This window comes from Natator depressus, chromosome 16 (genome assembly GCF_965152275.1).
Source record: "Natator depressus isolate rNatDep1 chromosome 16, rNatDep2.hap1, whole genome shotgun sequence".
NCBI lineage: Eukaryota > Metazoa > Chordata > Testudines > Cheloniidae > Natator > Natator depressus.
In genome coordinates, this window is record NC_134249.1 from 15,981,336 (window position 1) to 16,000,196 (window position 18,861).

General features: G+C 43.7%; 1 protein-coding gene across 3 annotated transcripts in view; it reads left to right on the plus strand.

The window, feature by feature from the left end:
• NUP214 (nucleoporin 214) overlaps positions 1 to 18,861 on the plus strand; it is a 76,374-nt gene that overhangs the window by 35,363 nt on the left and 22,150 nt on the right. For 2 of the 3 annotated variants that reach the window (XM_074974191.1, XM_074974193.1), the window contains exons 24-27: positions 467 to 575; positions 10,093 to 10,168; positions 11,002 to 11,110; positions 18,238 to 18,343. In XM_074974191.1, coding sequence (XP_074830292.1) covers positions 467 to 575; positions 10,093 to 10,168; positions 11,002 to 11,110; positions 18,238 to 18,343 — 400 coding nt within the window. The remainder of the gene's footprint in view (positions 1 to 466; positions 576 to 10,092; positions 10,169 to 11,001; positions 11,111 to 18,237; positions 18,344 to 18,861) is intronic. The other variant, XM_074974192.1, reaches the window with a different exon arrangement.

Below are 18,861 nucleotides of genomic sequence, written 5' to 3' on the forward strand. Positions count from 1 at the left end.
TAGACTTTTATTCTCCACTGAAAGATTTTTTGGCAGGGAGGGGATGAGAGCAAGGAAAGGGATATGATCATAATCGCAGTTCCAAGGATAAAATAGCCAGAATTCTGAATTGCAATCAGGAGATCTGTCAAGTATTGATACCAGTTATCACACCAGTTATTAATGTCCTTCATGCATAGTTGTCAAAAATTCTCTATATATCATAGACGTGCTCTCATAAATCACACGTTTTCTAATCCGCAATAAATTACTCATATCAAATTTGAGCCAAATCCATGGTTTCTGCTGATTTGAATAGATCAGGAGTTCCCTTGTAGCTAGTGTACTGCAGATTTCCTCCCTGTCCTCCCAAGTGTACATAGGTGGTGGTCTAGTTAAGAAGCTACTCTTCTGGATACTTGTATAATCCATGTGCAATGGAATATTTCAGCTAATTGGTGGGATTCATCTCTGTTCACTCTTAAAGCAGTGAGCACCTCCTTGACTGAATCAACTCTAAAGAACGTCCCTCAGGTGGTGAACGTGCGAGAACTGAAGAACAATGCCTCGGCCCCTGCTGTTTCTGCGGTAATAGGGTGCGTGAACGATTTTCCTTTCTCTACATTCTGATATATTCCTTTAATTAGCCCTTGCAATAAGGTTCATCTGCCAGTAGGGGGCAGTATTACTGTTTCATATAATCTGAACCTGTTGAAGCGGAAGTGTTTTGGGGAGTAATGCAGGAATGAACAGCTGCTCCTTGCTGCTTTGTTAGCACACAGGTCCTGCTGGGGAGAGGTGGTGGGTACTGTCCTCCCCGAGTTGTTCAAGGACATGCTACATGATTTAGCTAAACAGGAAATTTCCAGTGTCTGGTTTAGAGGCCTGATAATCTAGGCTAGTGGATCAGTATTAAATTCGTTATTCATTATTAGGTTGTATGTAAATATAAAATATGTTGGTACATCCCCTTTCTGTTATGGTTCTAGATCCTATGTTTTGCTAATGCAAACTCTGGATCCTACTACCTCAGTGGCGAGCTTGAAACTTTGCTATCTGGTCCCCACTATCCAGTTACTAGTATTTTTGCATGTATCCTCTACTTTTGAGTGGGGAAAATGCACCCATCTGCAACTGACTGGGTGTCTGTGTGTTTGAGCTGTCCAGCTGCTCTCCTGTTTATTCCCTCTGCCATAGAAAACATCTGCTCTGTAGTTACTTCTCTAATGCCATGCCCCTGGGTCCCTGCCCTGAAGGATTAAGTTTATACTCCAGCTTCTCTGATAACTTGCATTGTTAGAAGTTCTTCACAGTATAAAACCCTTGATATATCAAGGATTAAATATTAATTTGGGGCAGAGCTCCCCAGAAATATATCCAGATGCTAGGCTGTCTTGCTCAACAGAAACCCACGAATATGTGCTCACTTTTAATTTACAATTTATCAAGCAGTTCTGACTTCCCTATGAGTTTAACTGAAACTGTTGGCCTTCCCATACTCCACAGCCAGCTGCCAACTCAGGTCATTCCAGGCAGTGCCGCCAGCCAGAAAACTAATTCTTTTCTCTGTCGGTAATGACCTTGAAATCTTGTTTTCTGTGATGGTTTAAACCAAGAGAAATGAATGATTTTTTTAAAAAGTGAGGGAGGAGAGATTTCCACTGAAAAGTATTAGAGGAGTTAAGGATTATGCTGTCTTCCTACCATGATAAAACAAAGAAAAAAGAAAAGAAAAAAGGTATTACAAAGAGATAAATTCACCATTTGCTTCCAGTGTAAATTGTCTGGAATTGCAAATGCTTTATCCTGGACAATGGTGTGCATTGGACATGCGCCTCTTGGAACTATTTCAGTTTGCCACTTGTGGATTTCATGTATTTTGTATTCCTCTTTTTGATGGAGAAGGGAAAGCAGTATTATTTTGAAGTAGCTTATCAGAATGCCTTGGAAAAGGTGTTTTCTAATGGTGAGCATCAGTTGTTGCTTACCTCTGGGAGTCCAGCTTGGAGGGTCTATGCTTGGAGAAGGTTCAGAAGTTCCTTAGTATTTCATTTTCCCTAAAAGCAACTACCTTCCTCTGAGACAGTACTTTCTTGAAGAGCTGTAGACTACCAAATAACGGTGCCCAGAACTCCTGCCAAAAGCCAAATTGGGATGAGCCTGTGGAAGTGATCTCTACATGGTTTGTTTGTTGCATGTTCTGTGCCAAAAAATTAAAAATTGTGCACCCAATATTGCAAAATTCTGCATATTTTATTTGTCAAAACACACTATAATCACACCAGTTTCAATTATTATTTTGGGTAACTTATTTCAAAATACCTGTCAGCAAGTATGTCTGTAACAATACAGGCAACAAAAAAGATTCAGGAAATATTTTTTGACCAATAGATTCCTTACTAGGCATATTATTACTCAGTTCTGTATTAATTCATTTAAACTACAATACAGAACCATATTTCCTGCACCTGTCAGATGCAGTGCAAAGGCTTGGGGGAGTCGGGGGTAATGGAGGAGCTGAGGGAGAGGGAAGTAATTTCTGGGAAGGAGCCTGGGTGTGAACCTGGAGGGTTGTTGGGTATGGGTTGGAAAAATATGGAACAGTTTTTTCCGGGGGTGGGGAGGGATTGTTAAGCGAGCTTCCTCCACGCAGACCCTGGCTGACCCCTAGCCTCTCCCATTCAGTCAGGCACATCTGCCCCTGTCCCCATGTGTCCTTGCACCCCGTGTCCACGTGTCCCTCCATCCCCACTCAGACACCCACTCTCTGTGCCCCCATTCAGCTGTGCCCCTTCCCCCCTGTCCTTATGTGTCCGTGTCCCCACTCAGCCATCCCCTTCCCCCATGTGGCCCTGCAGCTTCTTCCCATCGTGGCCTTGTGCCTCCACTCCTGTTCTGGCCTCCCCCACTAGCCCTTATGAACCCCAGTCTGACCCCCAGCAGCCCCATGCTGTCTGTCTCCTGACCTGACCCGACAGGCATTGTGAAGAAGGCACTGCAGGCTGTTTCTCTTCCCTAGCTGGCTGGGAGTGGCTGCTGTGTTCTAGCGCCACAGTGCCCTCTGGTGGGGAAAAGGCAGAATTGCAGCAACTTTCCAGACAAAGTTATTTTCTGCTGAGGCTGGCCAGGAGCGGCTGCTCTGTTCTAGTGCCATAGCGCCCTCTTGTGCGCAAAAGGTGGAATGGCAGCAACTTTCCGGCAGAAGCTATTTTCTGCAACAACAAAATTAAAAATGTGTGGCACATTAATTATGCACGTGTGCAGTGGCACAGAATTCCCCCAGGAGTGAAACTATATCTAAACTATATTGCCTCAATGATCATCTCACTCACCGTTATGCAGCCTTGTTAGAAGTGCTGTATCCAAAATGAACAATCGATGCACATCTTGGATGAGTGTTAACTTGAACTCTGATATAACTATTTTAGCTTCAAATAGTTTTAGACTTGCAGTATCCATCTGTATCTAATTCATGGGGTGCCATATACCTTTATATTTCAAAGGCTTTTAGAGCCTTATTGTATAAATAACCTCATAAAAGTGTACCATCTAAAAAAAAATCTACCAAATAGAACCCATGGTAGCCAGTCACATTGATTACTAAATAAAGAGCATCCATCCAGCAAAGTTGTCAGTTTTTGCTACTTCAGGCTACCTGTTTCTCTCTTGCCACAGCAGCACCTTCTCTGGGTTGTTGAGCTGCAATGATTTCTAGTCATTATCTAGTCAGGTGTTCTGTGGCCTGTAGTTAAACAAGTTGGTGGCCTCAGTCCAGTTGTTAGTGTGTGGTTGATCTCCTCGCCAAAAAAACCAAAGGGCATCTCCACAGTTGGAACCAGACTTTCCTTTGTTAATAGTTTCATCAGAAGAGCTAAGGATTGAAGGAGCTTGAAGACCAAATTTTCCTCTCAGAGAGGTGACCCCTTCAGAAACAGTCCTGAAGCATTGTGGGACTGTGTGCGGAAGCTTGCCCCCCCTCTGCCTGTATTTACCTGCTCTGTGCTTTGCCTTCAATCTGGCACTTTTATAATAAATATCCTATATATCTATTACACCAACATTCATCAGACCAAGCGAGCGTAGCTACACTGAGTGAGTAGAAATCATATTCTAATAAAACATCAATGGCTCACTATCATTTCCCCTTTGGGAAGAACTTTTTTGGCAAATGTTAAGGTCATGAGTTGCACAAAATCATTTACATGGAGATGATACACTTATACCTTTCTCTGATTTTAAAAGTAATTTAAGTTCTTACTGCAAAGAGTAAGTCACTGAAATGTCTTCAGTGACATCTGGATGTAATTTGACAACGGAACAGAGAAATGTACAAATTGAGATGATCTCTATACATAAATCTGTGATTGAAATTGGTTTGGAAAACCTTCGTGAATATAGAAGGTAATAGCTGACAAATCTGATCTGGCTTTTACTTCGACGCATTACGACAGCATTCTGCTCCTGTATGCTGACATTCTGTACTGCTCCAGTAGAAGGAGCAGGAAGGCTGAATCAGTGAGTCTTTTTATTCTCTTAATTTCTTTATATATTATAACAAAGAACATCCAGCATCACACAGTGAGGCTGCATCTTTATCACTAGGTTCTAATTTGTCACCACAAAACTTCAAGATATAGTTTTGAGCAATAATACACAAGATGTCTGCCTTATACTTGATATGTGCTATGTAACCAGAGTGCCTTCAATGAGTCAGCATTATCTAGTGGCAGACTTTTGTTTGGCGCTCTGTCACTGTGAGATCTTGAGCAAGCTACTAACCCCTCTGCCTCAGTTTCCTCATCTGTGCAGTGGGCACAATATTTTGTGAAGCACTTTGAGACCCTCTGAAAAAAGGTGGTCTGTATATTTTTTTTAAGTGGACTTGTTTCATGAAATCATAGCAGATATCTTTAACTTTTTTTTAATCTAAAGTATTCAAGGACCTTTAGATTCTTGTTTTATGTTTGCTTTAAATTTAAAGTGTTTAGTCTGTAGCTATTTTAACATAAAGTTTAAACAGACCTAGTAAGAGGAGAGGCTTAACGCATTCAGTGAAGCGAGTTCAGGTCGTGAGCAGGAGGAGAGAATATGAATGTCCTGGTCGGTAACAGTCAGAGAAATTGGAGTTTATAAGATGGACTAGATCAGGTGTATAATAGACCTTTGTAATTTGAGAGTTCCTTTTGTGTGGGGATATGTGGTTGTGTGTAGCCAATAGGAGGCAGAAGAAGCAAGAAGTGAAAGTTTTTATGGCTGTAGCATAGTGTTTGAGTAAGTTAACTGTCCATGTAGCAGAAGTAATCCTGCTTTGCTGATGAAAGTTGGCTTTCACTGGGGGGGTTCATATCTGCACTGGCTTTGGAAATTGTCACTTTTCTTGACCAGCTGATACCAGTGACTGAAAGCGACAAGGGAAAGTGCATTCTCTGGTGCTGCTTGAGAGGATGCTTCAAACTACTTTTTGCTGTATTTTGCATCATGATGATAAAAGTTAGTTAAGGGTTTCCAGGACTGACGTGTGTGTATTATATATCTCAACTTTGGATTCTGCAGACATAGGATCAAAAAAGCCTCCAGCAGCTGAGAACTCTCCCTTGTCTCAAAACTCAGTACCTGACACTTTCTGGTGTATTATACTTTAGAGTTCTTTTTTTATAAGGGGTTTGGGACCAGGAGGGCTCTTAAGAAGCTGAATATTTCAGTCACACTCTGTCACCTGTTGAATCTCCTAGCTGTTTACTCTGTAGCCCTTCTCCCCTGCTTTTCTCTTCCTTCTGTATTTCTCCTGGAACATCCTCCTGTGTTAAATGTGAGTCTAGGGCCCAGCTTCTGTTCAGAGCCCCTGCACAGCCCTAAGTTGAATTTCCATATGCTTCTAGTATGCAATACTCTGGAACCCTCCAGTGTTGGGAGCACCCCAGACACAAGCACTTGCCAGGCCATGCAACAATTCAGCTAGAAAGAGATCTGCTGCCTGCACTGAGAGCCTCTTTGCCCTCTGCTCCAGCAGGTGGCTTTCAGCCAAGAGACTTCATGCTGAGGGTTTCCCCCAGCAGCACCTCTCTCTGCCGAAGGCCCCCTGCAGAAGCAGAAGGCACAGAGAGGCTCTGAGCCCCGGCAACAGTGGCAGCGTAAGACGCAAACCCATTGATAAGACACAGGTGACCTTTAAGCCTAGTTTAATAGTCTCTTAATTAGGAAAACAAAAAAGGCTGTTGATTAAAGAATTTTCCCAAACACTCGTGGCTCCCAAAGGAGCAGCAACTCCACTGCCAGTAGAATTGCCACAACTGTTGATTTAGGGACGTAAGTCTAGGGGAGAAGGTCCAGAGAACCCTCTTCCTCCCTGTCCCTGTAAAAAGCTGATTTGGGAAGGCGAACTTTAATTGACACATTTGCTATTTAGTAAAACTCCACAGATCTGTTTCTCTAGCAAGTGACTGTCTCCTCTAGCTGACCATGAAGTGTTTAGAAATCAAGTATTTGAGCTGTGTGTGAATGTTCCAATTCTCTGATTTCTTGGAGAAAGGAATTGTATTTGTATTGCAACTCACATAAGCTAGCTTCGTGTCTCCAAGCATGTCCTGCTTTGTTCCTCCAGCTTGCCTCGGGCATCTGCAGGCCCTGGCAATCCCTGAAACTCACTCATTTTCTCTCTTGTAACATTGATTATTGTGCGTGGGAGAGAGCAGTGCTATGTACTGCACACAGAGCATTCCTAGAGGAGAACTGCTTTGGGTAGTTCAACAGTAGGAATACAGCTCTGCTGCACCTTCAGGGAACACCGGAATGAAATTATGGGGATGTCTCATCTTCCTGATTTGTATTTCTGAAGAGTCTTTATGCTCTTATTTTGCCAGTCATTGCTCGTTAATACCCCACCTGTAATGAGAAGTGAGATCAAGGGGTTATTGCAAAGGTCTGTGCGTTAGATTCCTGAGTTCTGTTCCCAGTCCTGCCACAGATTTCTTGTGATCTTGGGCAAGCTGCATAACTGTCATGCTTTTATAGTCATCTGTGAAATGTGTGTAATGCTCACTTGCTTCCAGAGGTATGATTAGGCTTAATGTTCAGAAGTGCTTTCAGATCCTGGGATGAAAGAATGCTAGGAGTGTGTTATGACTGTAAGTGGGTCTGAGGTTGAATCCTGCCTTTTCCCATCTCCCCTGCATTCTGTACATAATCTAGTTTGTGTGGAAATGAACTGAACTTGGTGTACACATCTGCTGGAGCTGTGCATTAGTCAAGTTGGCTTTAGATAGGGCTTTTGGCAGGTAAATTGTTTGTGCATGAGCTTTCAAGTTATCACCTATAGGAAACTACCATGGCGTTTCCACCTGGGATCTTGCATATTGTGTTGATGACAAGCAAATAAGTTCTGTTGCCAGTACACTGATTCTGAGTATTGAAATGGCAATCCCCTGTGCTCAATGTATTTGTGACCTGTAGGAATCTTTGTGTGATATTTACCAAATCTAGCCTTCAGGCATGGTACTGGCTTTTCCCCTTCATTATTGGGTTTCAAATTTTATTGACACTTGGCTCGGGGTGTGCTGATGGTATGTAGAGCTGAAGGTAAAACATCTGTGGAGATATCGGTCACGGTGCACCCTGTACAGGCTGGTTACAACTCATTGCATAGCTTGTTCTCATTCAGTTCAGGAATGCGGGGTGCCCTTCCCTGAAGCTTCAGTAGCAGTCTGGTTATAATACATCTGAATGGTTGTCGTTCTGGCGGGTGGGGAGGGAGTGTGTGGGTGGGTGGTGGTCCTGAGAGGGCGCGTGCAGAACGATGATGTCACATCAGACTTAGACATTTGATTCAGTATTAGAAATGCATGACATCACCTTGGCTTGAGATAAAAGGGCTTTGTTCCTGACTGGCAGGCAGACATGGTCTGAATCTTAAGACTAGCTTGTGCCCTGAGGATTGGAGGAGAGCATTCAGGATATAGGGCATTACTGTTACAGTGTAATGCACTGTGTGTAACAGTCTGCAGACAGAGGGATCTGGATGAAAAAGATCCTTGCTAACCAGAGGATCTAAAATAGTTGTCTAGAAGCAGTCTCATTAACGAGTACAGTTATGCTAAATAACCTCAGATGTTGGATGCACTGTGTGGCACAAGACTGAAGTGCCTTTAATTACTTGATGGATGGGCATATGGTAGAACCAGAAATGCTGTTTGTGTTTAGTACAAACACTAATGACTTATTTTCTAGGCTGTGAGATGTCTGCAGTGGGCAGGCGTTCTCCTGAGGAGACTTGGCTATAGCTTCTGCCACGCCCTCCACACCACCACCCTTCGCACTAGTCAGTGCTGCCCCGAACATGGGCTGCAGAGGGACATGAAGCACCCTTCCAGGAGCACCACTGCGTGCCTCTAGAGCCACTAGATAGGGTTAATTCTGGCTGGTGCAGCTTTCGCAGAGTACATCTTTGTGCATGTGAGAAGTGCTGAATTGAGGGTTCTAAGAAGTGAAGCCATCTGTCCACACCAATGCCCTACTGCCTTGCTGTGGAGGGCCCACCCGCTGGATTGCTAGAGAGCACTTCACTCTTCCTGCCCTTTTAATTCTTGGCCTCTCTGAGGGTGTCAAGTATGATTTGAATGTGGACTCCAGATTACTAAAAACTGTACTGAAATCACCAACTCATTGCACATAGACCATTGAACTTTTGTCAGTTGTAATGACTTGCCATAACAAACATGCCCTGGACTTGAAAAAGTAGCTTGACAGGGAGAGACTCTCATCCAGTTACCAATGCCATGGCGGTATCTATTCATTCTCTCTACACCCAGGGACCTTGAGCATCTTGTGATGTTTCTTATCACCTCCCTTCCTCTAATATTGAGCATTCGCTAATGCTAGTCAGTTGCTGAAATTGTTGTTGGGATAGCTGGGCAGAGGGTTATTCCAGTGTGTGCAACACGGGGAGCTTTCGTTGCTGGTAGGGAAGGACTTGCGATTAGTGCCAGTCTTTTTTAAAGCATCAAATCCTAGTCAAGCTTCCCCTCCCCTCACCCGCAATAAAAAGGCAAATGGCTGTGAGAAATTGTTCTTGTGTGTACTCATCCCATTCCCTTGGGATGTTAGGAAAATTCTGAGAGTTTTCCATGTGACTGACTGACACGCTTCTGATTAGTGTGTGGGAGTTGGTGTGGTGTAGTAGTTACAGCACTTTTGAGACCCAGATTTGATTTCTGCCTGGAGAGGAGGACTTCTGAATCTTGGTCTGTCTCATAGTGGGGAGAGAGCAATTTTTTACAGAGCACCTGTCACTGGTTTAGATGTGGGGAAAACAGGTCATTATAAGGTTTTTTCCTTACTGCTTTCTTCTAAAACCTATGTTATTGGACCAAATGGACCACTAATGGGAGGAGTTCCTGTGACTCGATGGCAATTCCCATGTTCTAATAATTAGAGCTATAATGTGACACACAGTGGGAGCTAGGTTTCATCCCAGTAATAGTTGCCTTCCACTAATGATTGCCCATGGGCTCAGAAGTACAGTTTATAAAGCAAGTTAAGCTTTCATATCACCCTAACCAAGCAATCACATTATCAATCACAGATTAACCAGGCCACCACCCTTTCTCACTAGTTCACTGTTTGTACAACTTTGAAGCCAAAGTGCAGGGTTTTTTTTCCACATTTTTATCTCCTTTTGTTCATCGCTTATGAGAATTACGTATATTTGTATCCAGTTCCAGGCTCTGGAATGTGTGGAAAGCCTCTTGCCTTTTTATGCCTGGTGTATAACATGCACAATCCCCTGACCTGCTGAATCTTTCTTCAATTCCCTGTTGAAATAGAGAGGGGTTCACTACCTTCTCTTCAGTGACATAAATGGGTGTGAAGGAGACTTGATCACTTAAGTCTAGCGCTTTAGGCACATTTGCAGCCACGCTCTGTTAAATGGGGCTTATTCATTTAAGAGGTTTATTCCATAATCTGATTTGTTCATTTGGGTTTTGCTAGAATCACGTGTTCAGAATCTTTGCTGTCAGTGCTGTACTGGACTTCTCAAAAGTCGATGCTTTGGGGAGAGACCTGCTTTTAAATTAGCCTTTCATTAAATCTTTATTTTATTTTTTTTTTTTTTTAAAGATCTTCCGTACCTCAGTCTGCAGCCCAAGCCGTCCACCAAGTTTTGGCTACCGTTGCTACAAATCAAGCCAAGCAGGTATCTCTTGATATTTACCTTTTACCTATTAAGCACTGTGCCCGGCAGATGCTGTACCACTCTCAGTTTCTGCTGCTGTTGAATAGGTTGTCTTGCAGTCCCGTTCTACAATCTCTATCTGGCATTCCTTTCAAACTCCTGCTTAATCTGTGACCCTGACTGGATAGTGCCAGACATATCTGTATTATGTCTCTTAACTCTACTGCTTTCGTTTTGTTTTTGAAAATAGCTTGCCGGCTGCAAGTGGCCATGGTCTTACTGTAGCATCAGGACTGGCTGGTCAGTCTGAAACTAACAGTGAGGGAGATAGTGTTAACTGAGTTAATGGACATTCCGAGTTGATGCAAAAACAGAGGCTGGTGGTGAAATCAGGAGAAAGAATAATTCTCCGCATCCAGTATTTTCCATAAAACCTTTTCAACTGGGGGATTCGATTCTACTACAGGTTAATGGTCATCCACATCCCCAAACCATTAACGTTGTCAGTTTTCGTTCAGGAGAGCCTCAGAACTGCAGTAACAGAGGTTTGCTGGGCTAGACTGGAGACTCATTGGAAGAGTTGAGTGTGGACTGTCTATTGAGTTTTGTAGAGCTATGTGTGGTCTCACAACTGTAATAGGAAGGGGAATGCTGCAGATTAGGACAAGATGCATTGCTAGTGTTGGCAGGTGCTTTGGCCAGCTTCTCCTTGTTTTATCTAGATATAGTGCTCCTTTCCTTCTTTAACACCAAATCCACCTCAAAATTACAGAGTAACTTCAAAAAAAAGTTTTTTCAATTATACGCTCGTGCAGTGACGTAATATTTACATTAAGTGGTGTTTGTATTTTTAGGGGTCTCTAACCAGCTCACTTAAGGCACAGTCTTCACCTGTATCTGCATCCATACCATGTACCATCACTACTACAGCTGGTCAAATATCAGCGGGCAACAAAATCTCAGGTCAGTTGTCATTTCTATTGAGATGGAAACAAAAATGGGAGAAGGCCCGTCCTTCAGAGCATAGGGGGGAAAAAAGTCAAGACACTGATTCAGCTTCTGTTGACTGGCCTCTTACTATTTCAGTCTAGAGAGAGAGTTTTAAAAGCAAAGGTACAAAAGATAAATGGAACAGCTGCTCAAAACTCAACCCATCCACATGGTTTTTGTCTAAAATTCTGCCTTGAAAAAGTTCCTTTTTCATTCTGGAACCAAGGTGACTACACGTAATATTTAGCTTGTGTGTTCCCTTTAAATGTTTGAAGTATCTGAACTGGACACTGGTGTATTTAAAAAAATCAGTTAAAACGGAAGCCTGTTTAGGGCTTGAAAGCGCGGTACGCTTAGCTGCACTATGGAATTTTCATTGCACTGTAGCAGCATCCACACGAGATGATTTTGTGGCAAGCTGTTGAACTGTAGATTCACACCCTGGCTTGCCATGCAGTAACTTACTATGTAGGCAAGCTCTTAGATTGTGTAAAGGATTTCCACTGAAGTGCCACAATGACATCCTTGTCTAGAGGTAACAGTAATACTGTCCCCTATTCATTTCTGAATTTGTGGTATTAACCAGAATAACCCATGTTAGGCAGTCGATAAGTTACCTATTTTGAGGGCTACTGCAGACCTCCTTACAATGAGTTGCTACACCAATGGTTTGAAATATGATCAAAGATACACCCAAGAATGTTTCAGAGATCAATGTTAACTTCTACTGTGATTATGTAGAGTTTGGAATTGCCCACACGTCTTTATACAACAGTCGTTTGCTGCCTTCAAAGTGAAGATACATGTGAATGGACTTTGTTATTCCATGACTAAGACCTGGTGTACACTAGAAACTTAGGTCGACATAAGCCATGTTAAGTCGATCTAATAATGTATGTGTCTATACTACCGAGTCCCTTCCACCGTTAAGTGGCCTGTAAAGTCAACTTCTATACTCCACCTCCGTGAGAGGTGTAGTGCTTGATTCAACATCCACGGGTTGACATGAGGATAGTGTAGACACTGCGTTGTGTAATTCAAATGAATTGGCCTCCAGGAGGTGTCCCACAGTGCTCTGCTGTGACCACTCTGGAGAGCACTTTCCACTCCACTGCATGTCAGGTACACAGGAAGCAGCCACTCCCCTGTTAAAGCCCCGGGAACTTTTGATTTTTCATTTCCTATTTGATCAGCGTGGAGAGCTCGCCAGCATAGCTGATCATGGAGACACAAGGCTGCAAACGCGCTCCAGCATGGAGTACACAGGAGGTGTTGGATCTTATTGCTGTGTGGGGAGAAGAGTCTGTACAGGCAGAGCTCCAATCCAGCAGAAGAAACTCTGACATCTGTGTCAAGATCATGCGGGGCATAGGGGATATAGTGCGGGGCATGGGGGAGAAGGGCTACACCAGGACATGCAGCAGTGCCACGTGAAAATAAAGACGCTTCGGCAGGCGTACCAGGAGACAAGGGAGGCGAACAGTCGTTCTGGTTCTGGCCCACAGACATGCCGCTTTTATGAGGAGCTGCATGCGATTCTTGGCGGTGACCCCACCACGACCCCAAAACACTTCATAGATCCCTCCCAAGAGCCCCAGGATGCAACAACGAGGAGGACATTGATGAAGAGGAGGAGGAGGAGAATGTGAGGCAGGCAAGTGGAGGATCCATTCTCCCAGACAGCCAAGAACTGTTTTTAACCCTGGAGCCCATCCCTGCGCAGGACCAGTTGACGGCAGAGCGTGATGCTGGGGAAGGCGCCTCTGGTGAGTCCACATTTCCAGTCAAACTGTCGGGGTTACATGCTATTATTTTTTATGTTTAATCTGAACACAAAAATAAGTGTAGTGGGTATCGGTGGCCACTCCAGCTATGCAGAGGGTGCTGTCCAAAAAAGACTGTTTATGTGCGTGGGGATGGCCCGGGAATCCTCCCTGGAGATCTGTAGGAATCTTTCATGGAGGTACTCTGCAATCCTTTTGCAGAAAGTTTCTGGGAAGGTCTGCCTTATTTCATCCACCACGGTAAGACACTTTCCCATGCCACTCCAGTATTAACTCTGCAGCACGCAGCATTGCCGCATAAGGACCTGTTCTGTATCCAGACGCTTGCAGCATCTGCTCCCTTGCTGCGTCTGTTACCCTCAGGAGAGTGATATCGCATAGGGTCACGTAGGGGAAACGGAGGAAGTTTTCGATGCTCGCCCTTAAACCGCAAACAAGTCAACTAGTAATCCACCCCCCCTGTTTGGTGAAATATGGGTCTCACAACCACTCTTTCCCAAACATGCCATGGTTGTAGTTGGAAGGGATCACTGTGTTGCAAGCAGCGTTGGGAGGGAAAAAAAAAAAAGGGAGGGGGGGAGGTGACTTCCTGTTTCTCCTTACCACCCCCCCGACCCATAAAATAGTTTTTTTTGTTTCTTTGTTTTTTGTTTTTTAACAAAGTATTTGGGGGGCTCTACCCTGGTCCCTGTCCTCAAGCACCATCCAGGTTGCTAAGGGGAAAGGGGCCTTTTCTCAAGTTCCAACCTGTGATCCCAAGGATGTCTTCACAAAAGCAGCAGCACAAGACCTCTTGCCCATGCCTCATGGCCTTACTCACCATGGCTGGAGCAGCAAACCGACGCTTGCAATAGCCAGTGGCTTGCAGTGAAGTGTATTGCAGGGTGTTGTTTTCTTCAAAAAAAAAAAAAAAAAGAAAGAAAAAAAAAAGAAAAAGAAAAAATTAACCTTGCACCAGAAACAATGCATGCACTGTCAATGCTACCCTTGTGCGTTGCATTCCTTGCAGCTGAAACCTTGTCCATTGGCCCATCCTCCACACCGGGACAGAGACTTTTCCAGATTAGAAGGCAGAAAAAAGAAGATTCGGGAGGACATGTTCAATAGGTTAATGCGTGCCTTCGAGAGTGGCAAGACAGAGCTCAGAGCATGGAGGATTACAGTGTCCGAGGACCTGGTCATGGACAGGGAGGACAGAAGAGCGTGCAGGGAACAAGAGCGTGCCATGTAGGAAGAGATGCTGCCGATTTTGAAGGAGCAATCAGACATGTTGAGGCGTCTGGCTGAGGTTCAGAAAAGGCAGCTGGATGCTAGAGTCCCTCTGCAGCCTATGCTGAACCTGCTGCCATCATTAACCAGTTCTACATCCTCCTCCCCAAAATGTCCTGTGGGGCGGGGAGAGGGAGTTTTTGGTATCCCTTGCACTCAACACCAGGGGAGGGTACAAGGACCAGAAGGTGCCCATTCCCACACCTTTGATTGTTGTTACAGTGCATCCATAAGCAAGCTTTCCTCTTTCTCCCCAGTGTTAAGAGCCCTTTTGCCCCAGGTTCTTACTTTTCTTTGCTGTCTGTGTGCATAATAAAACTTAATGGATTGAGGAGAAAAGGCTCTTTATTCATTTAACACATGGTGGTTGGTGGGGGTGGAGTTTACAGGGGAGAAAATGCAATGGAGGGGACAGTTTGGTAAGGAATACCACAGATAAGTGTCGCATTACTCTGGCTCGTTGCTGAAACTGGTTTTCAAAGCCTCATGGAGACGCAGAGCCCCTTGATGTGCTCTTCTTCTTGCCCTGGTGTGTGGCTGCTCAAAATTGGCTGCCAAACGATCTGCCTGAACCCCATCCCACCAGAAACTTTTCTCCCTTTGTTTCACAAATACTATGGAGCACACAGCAGGCAGCAATAACAATGGGGATATTGCTTTCACTGAGGTCAAACCTAGTAAGCAAACAGTGCCAGCGACCTTTTAAACGTCCAAAGGCACATTCTACCACCTTTCTGCACTTGCTCAGCCTATGGTTGAACTGGTCCTTACTACTGTCCAGGCTGCTTGTGTACGGCTTCATGAGCCATGGGAGTAAGGAGTAGGCTAGGTCTCCCAGGATCATGATTGGCATTTTAATATCACCAATGATTATTTTGCAATCTGGAAAGAAAGTCCTTGCTTCCAGCTTTCTGAACAGACCTGTGTTCCTAAAGATGCATGCATCACACACCTTTCCCAACCAACCAACCATGTTGATGTCTATGAAACAGCCTCTGTGATCCACCAGCACTTGCAACACCATTGAGAAGTACCCATTTCGGTTTATGTTCTCTTTGGCAAGGTGGTCTGGTGCCGAGATAGGGATATGTGTTCCGTCTATCACCCCATCGCATCAAAACCATCCACTATGTCCTGCACGTTGCCCAGAGTCACTACCCTTTTTATCAAAAGTCTGTTAATGGCCCTGCAAACTTGGATCACAACAGATCCCGCGGTAGACTTACCCACTCCAAATTGATGCCCCACTGATGGGTAGCAGTCTGGCATTGCAAGCTCCCACAGAGCTGTTGCCACTCGCTTCTCAACTGTCAGAGCAGCTCTTGCTTTAGTATTGCTGCTCTTCAGGGCTGGGGAGTGCTCTTCACACCATTTACTGGGAAATGACCGTACACATTCGAAAGTTCTGCAGCCACTGCTCACCATCCCCTAGCTGCATAACGATGTGGTCCCACCAGTCAGTGCTTGTTTCCCAGGCCCAGAAACAGCATTCAGCCATGTCAAGGTGATGCCTGGCTGTTGCCATCAACTGTAAATTGCTCCGCTCTGTGTTCCAGCAGAGCTGCTTGCATGGCATCACATTGTTCCACGTGGCAGCTCCTGTATCGGCTGTGTAAATACTGCAGGATAAGGCGCAGGGTGTTTGTATTGCTCACAACAACAGTGTACAGCTGAGCGCAGTCCATGCTTATTATGCTATGGTGTCCACGCAGGCACCCAGGCTTACGAAAAAGGCTTGGTTTGTTTGCTGTTGATTTCAGGGAGCGAGGGAGGTAAGTGCATAATGGGAGGCTAATGCCATATTCCCTTAACCACCCGCGTCAATGTTTTGGTCCCATAAGACATTGCAAGCCCAACCCAAAATTCCAGTCAGCTCCGTGCACTGTGTGATAGCTTCCCATAGTACAGTGCTCCGTGCATCAATACAAGCCCTGCTAATGAGGATGCACTCTGATGACCCAATGAGCATAGCGTGAACGCGCAGGATCGACTTGCTTAAATCGGAGGCTCAATGTCGACTTACATAAAGTCAACTTAAGTTTGTCGTGTAGATATGGCCTAAGACTGAAGAAGTGATGGATAATAGGTGGGCATTAATCTATTCTACTGTAGCTGCCTAGTTCAACCATCCCGTATGGTATATAGGCCAAAAGAGGAACCTGGCAAGCAGTTGGCACATAGCACTCTGACACCTGGAACTTGGCAGTTCTGGGTTAGTTATTAGAAAATGAGACACTGCTATTTCATTGCAAATGGCTTTAAATAGTAGTTGAATATACTTCAGCATGAATTAATCACTAATCCATTTGACTGCACCATTGGTTTTCTGTGACTTCTGAGGTTTGTGCTCAGATGTGATCAAAGGGACTGTCAAACATTTTCTCCCTCCAGGCTCTTCTGGCTTTTGCATATCAGTTTGGGGATACTCTAGAGACTGTTAATAAGCCTTGTTTTTCAGTGCACAGCTAAATCATGTCTAGAAATCTATATGAAGGGACTGCTAGGAGAATTATGAAATATGGTGTAGAAAAGGGATTCATGGAGTAGGAAGAAGAAGCTATTGCAGAAAAGTCCCCACAAGGTTACTTGTCTCCTGCATTATTCAGTTCAACATTTTTTTCTGTAGTAAAAAATAGATAAAAGTAAATAACTAGATAAGTGTTTGCATGCTTGCAAAGATTAGGATTAGAGTGAGCCTTCTGAGTGGAGCAAGATGTTTTTCTGCAGTCACACCAGACTAGTATCCCTGTCTGCTCTTCCGTTGTTTCCAGTGGCTTCTCAATAGCAGCTCTGGCTTCTCCATGTTCTTGGTGCCAAGGGGATTCAAAATAAGGAGCCATCTTGCTCTTAAGAAATAAAGGTTGAGAGCAGTTAAAGCCCAACGCTCTTCCCCCCCAAGTTTTTTGTTTGTTTTTTTTGTTTTGGGAGGGGGTTGGATCTAGGTTCTTCAAGTAGCAAGAGCCTGTAGTGTCTGAAAAGTCAGTATTTAGAAGATATATCTCTTTTTGTTAGGCAGATCACCTAGTAGTCATCCTTTATCGCCATAAACAAAAATACTTCAAACTATAGTATCACTCAAGATTGTTCAGTTACATGTAGCTTAAGAATTCCAAATTAGTGCCCCTTTGCCCTCTAACAAAATGTAAAATGGAATGGAGCTGAGAAAATTAAGAATTACAGTAATGCTTGCTTGTTTCACTGTATAAAGAAAAGAGGAAATCAGTGGTGGCAGGAGGAGTTATCTTCATGCATGTGTTAGATAGCAGTGCTTGAAATGGGTATGGGTTTTTATAAAACCTCTTGCATAAATTTCTGAAATCCATCACATCGTTGATACTCATGAAATATTCCCTTTAATCCATAGATGTAGGTTGCTTCTTAATCAGAGAATAGAGCCAATAAAAGTAGTCAGGAACCACATTTTACATAACAAAACAATACTTTAGAAAAGAACACGAGCCTCGTAAAATGTAAGTTGAAAATGTCAGATGTTGAATTTGATAGTACCTTCTCTGTATTTGAACACTGGTTGTTATGGTGATGGTTTCAGGAGGGAACACTGTCAAGGATCTCTTGGTAGATTTTGTTTGCTCTATAATCTTTATTTTATGAGAGAATGTGACCATTAACTTCGCTCCTAGTCAAATACAAATTATTGCTTCAGTTGTGTTAAATAATGGTTCAAATGATCTGCAGTCTTGCACTAGTAGCATTAATACTTTTATGTATAAGTGTCAAGCAAATAAAATAAAACTGAAATGCACTTTCTGAGGATATGATGTTAGAATTTTGCAAGACTTTTGTTTTCTGTTGTTTCCAGTTTGTGCAATAGGACACAATGTGTGTTTGTGAACTGCTCTTTTCCTTTTGATGCTGCACATGATCCATCCAATATGTGAGAACTCTGCTGGGCTTGGCCTAAAAAATTCTCTAGGTAGAGCGCGTGACATGACCGGCCTATGCTGAGCGGGACCTGAAGGTGAAAAGATGATGCACTGGTTTTGTACGTACTGCTTTCTGCAACTTTTGTTGTTCTTGTAACCCTAGGGCAAGCGACAGCAAAAACAGTTGCAGCTGTGACCTCTCCTACAGTGACTTCAACTCCAGTGGCTGCTGCACAGTTTAACAAGATATTTTCGTTCTCTTCATTGGGGTCTGTTATGAGCCTTTTTATTTCTGTATGATATATCTTCTAAGTACTAGAGTGCTGCTACAGCGAATAATATGGGAGAGCTATGTAGCAATGAAAAATAGCTACTGTAATTAATTATAAGCATTTTCTAGTAGTATGTGTATAATTGAAGCCAATGGCTACAGTCAAGGGCTTGGCAAGGCTTACATGGTTCACAGGCTACATAAGCAAGGTTAGAAGAGCTGTGGGAATTTGGCACAATTTTATTTTGCCGTGAACATTCTCCATCAGGAGAAGTGGATGAGGAATTCTGTTCATAGGTTTTGGGTGGCTGGTTGGCAGCATGGCATTAGCCAGGTTGTGGAGAATGTATACAGTTCTAAGAACCTTTGAATCAGTTGGGTTGAAATCCAAGGGTTTAATTGTGGTGGTAAATGTGGTAGTGTATTTAGTGATGAAAGCACCAACTTGATGGTCAGACAAACTGAATTCACTCTCTGCCTCCTAAATGTGCAGCAGACACACCACTCTCTACCTAT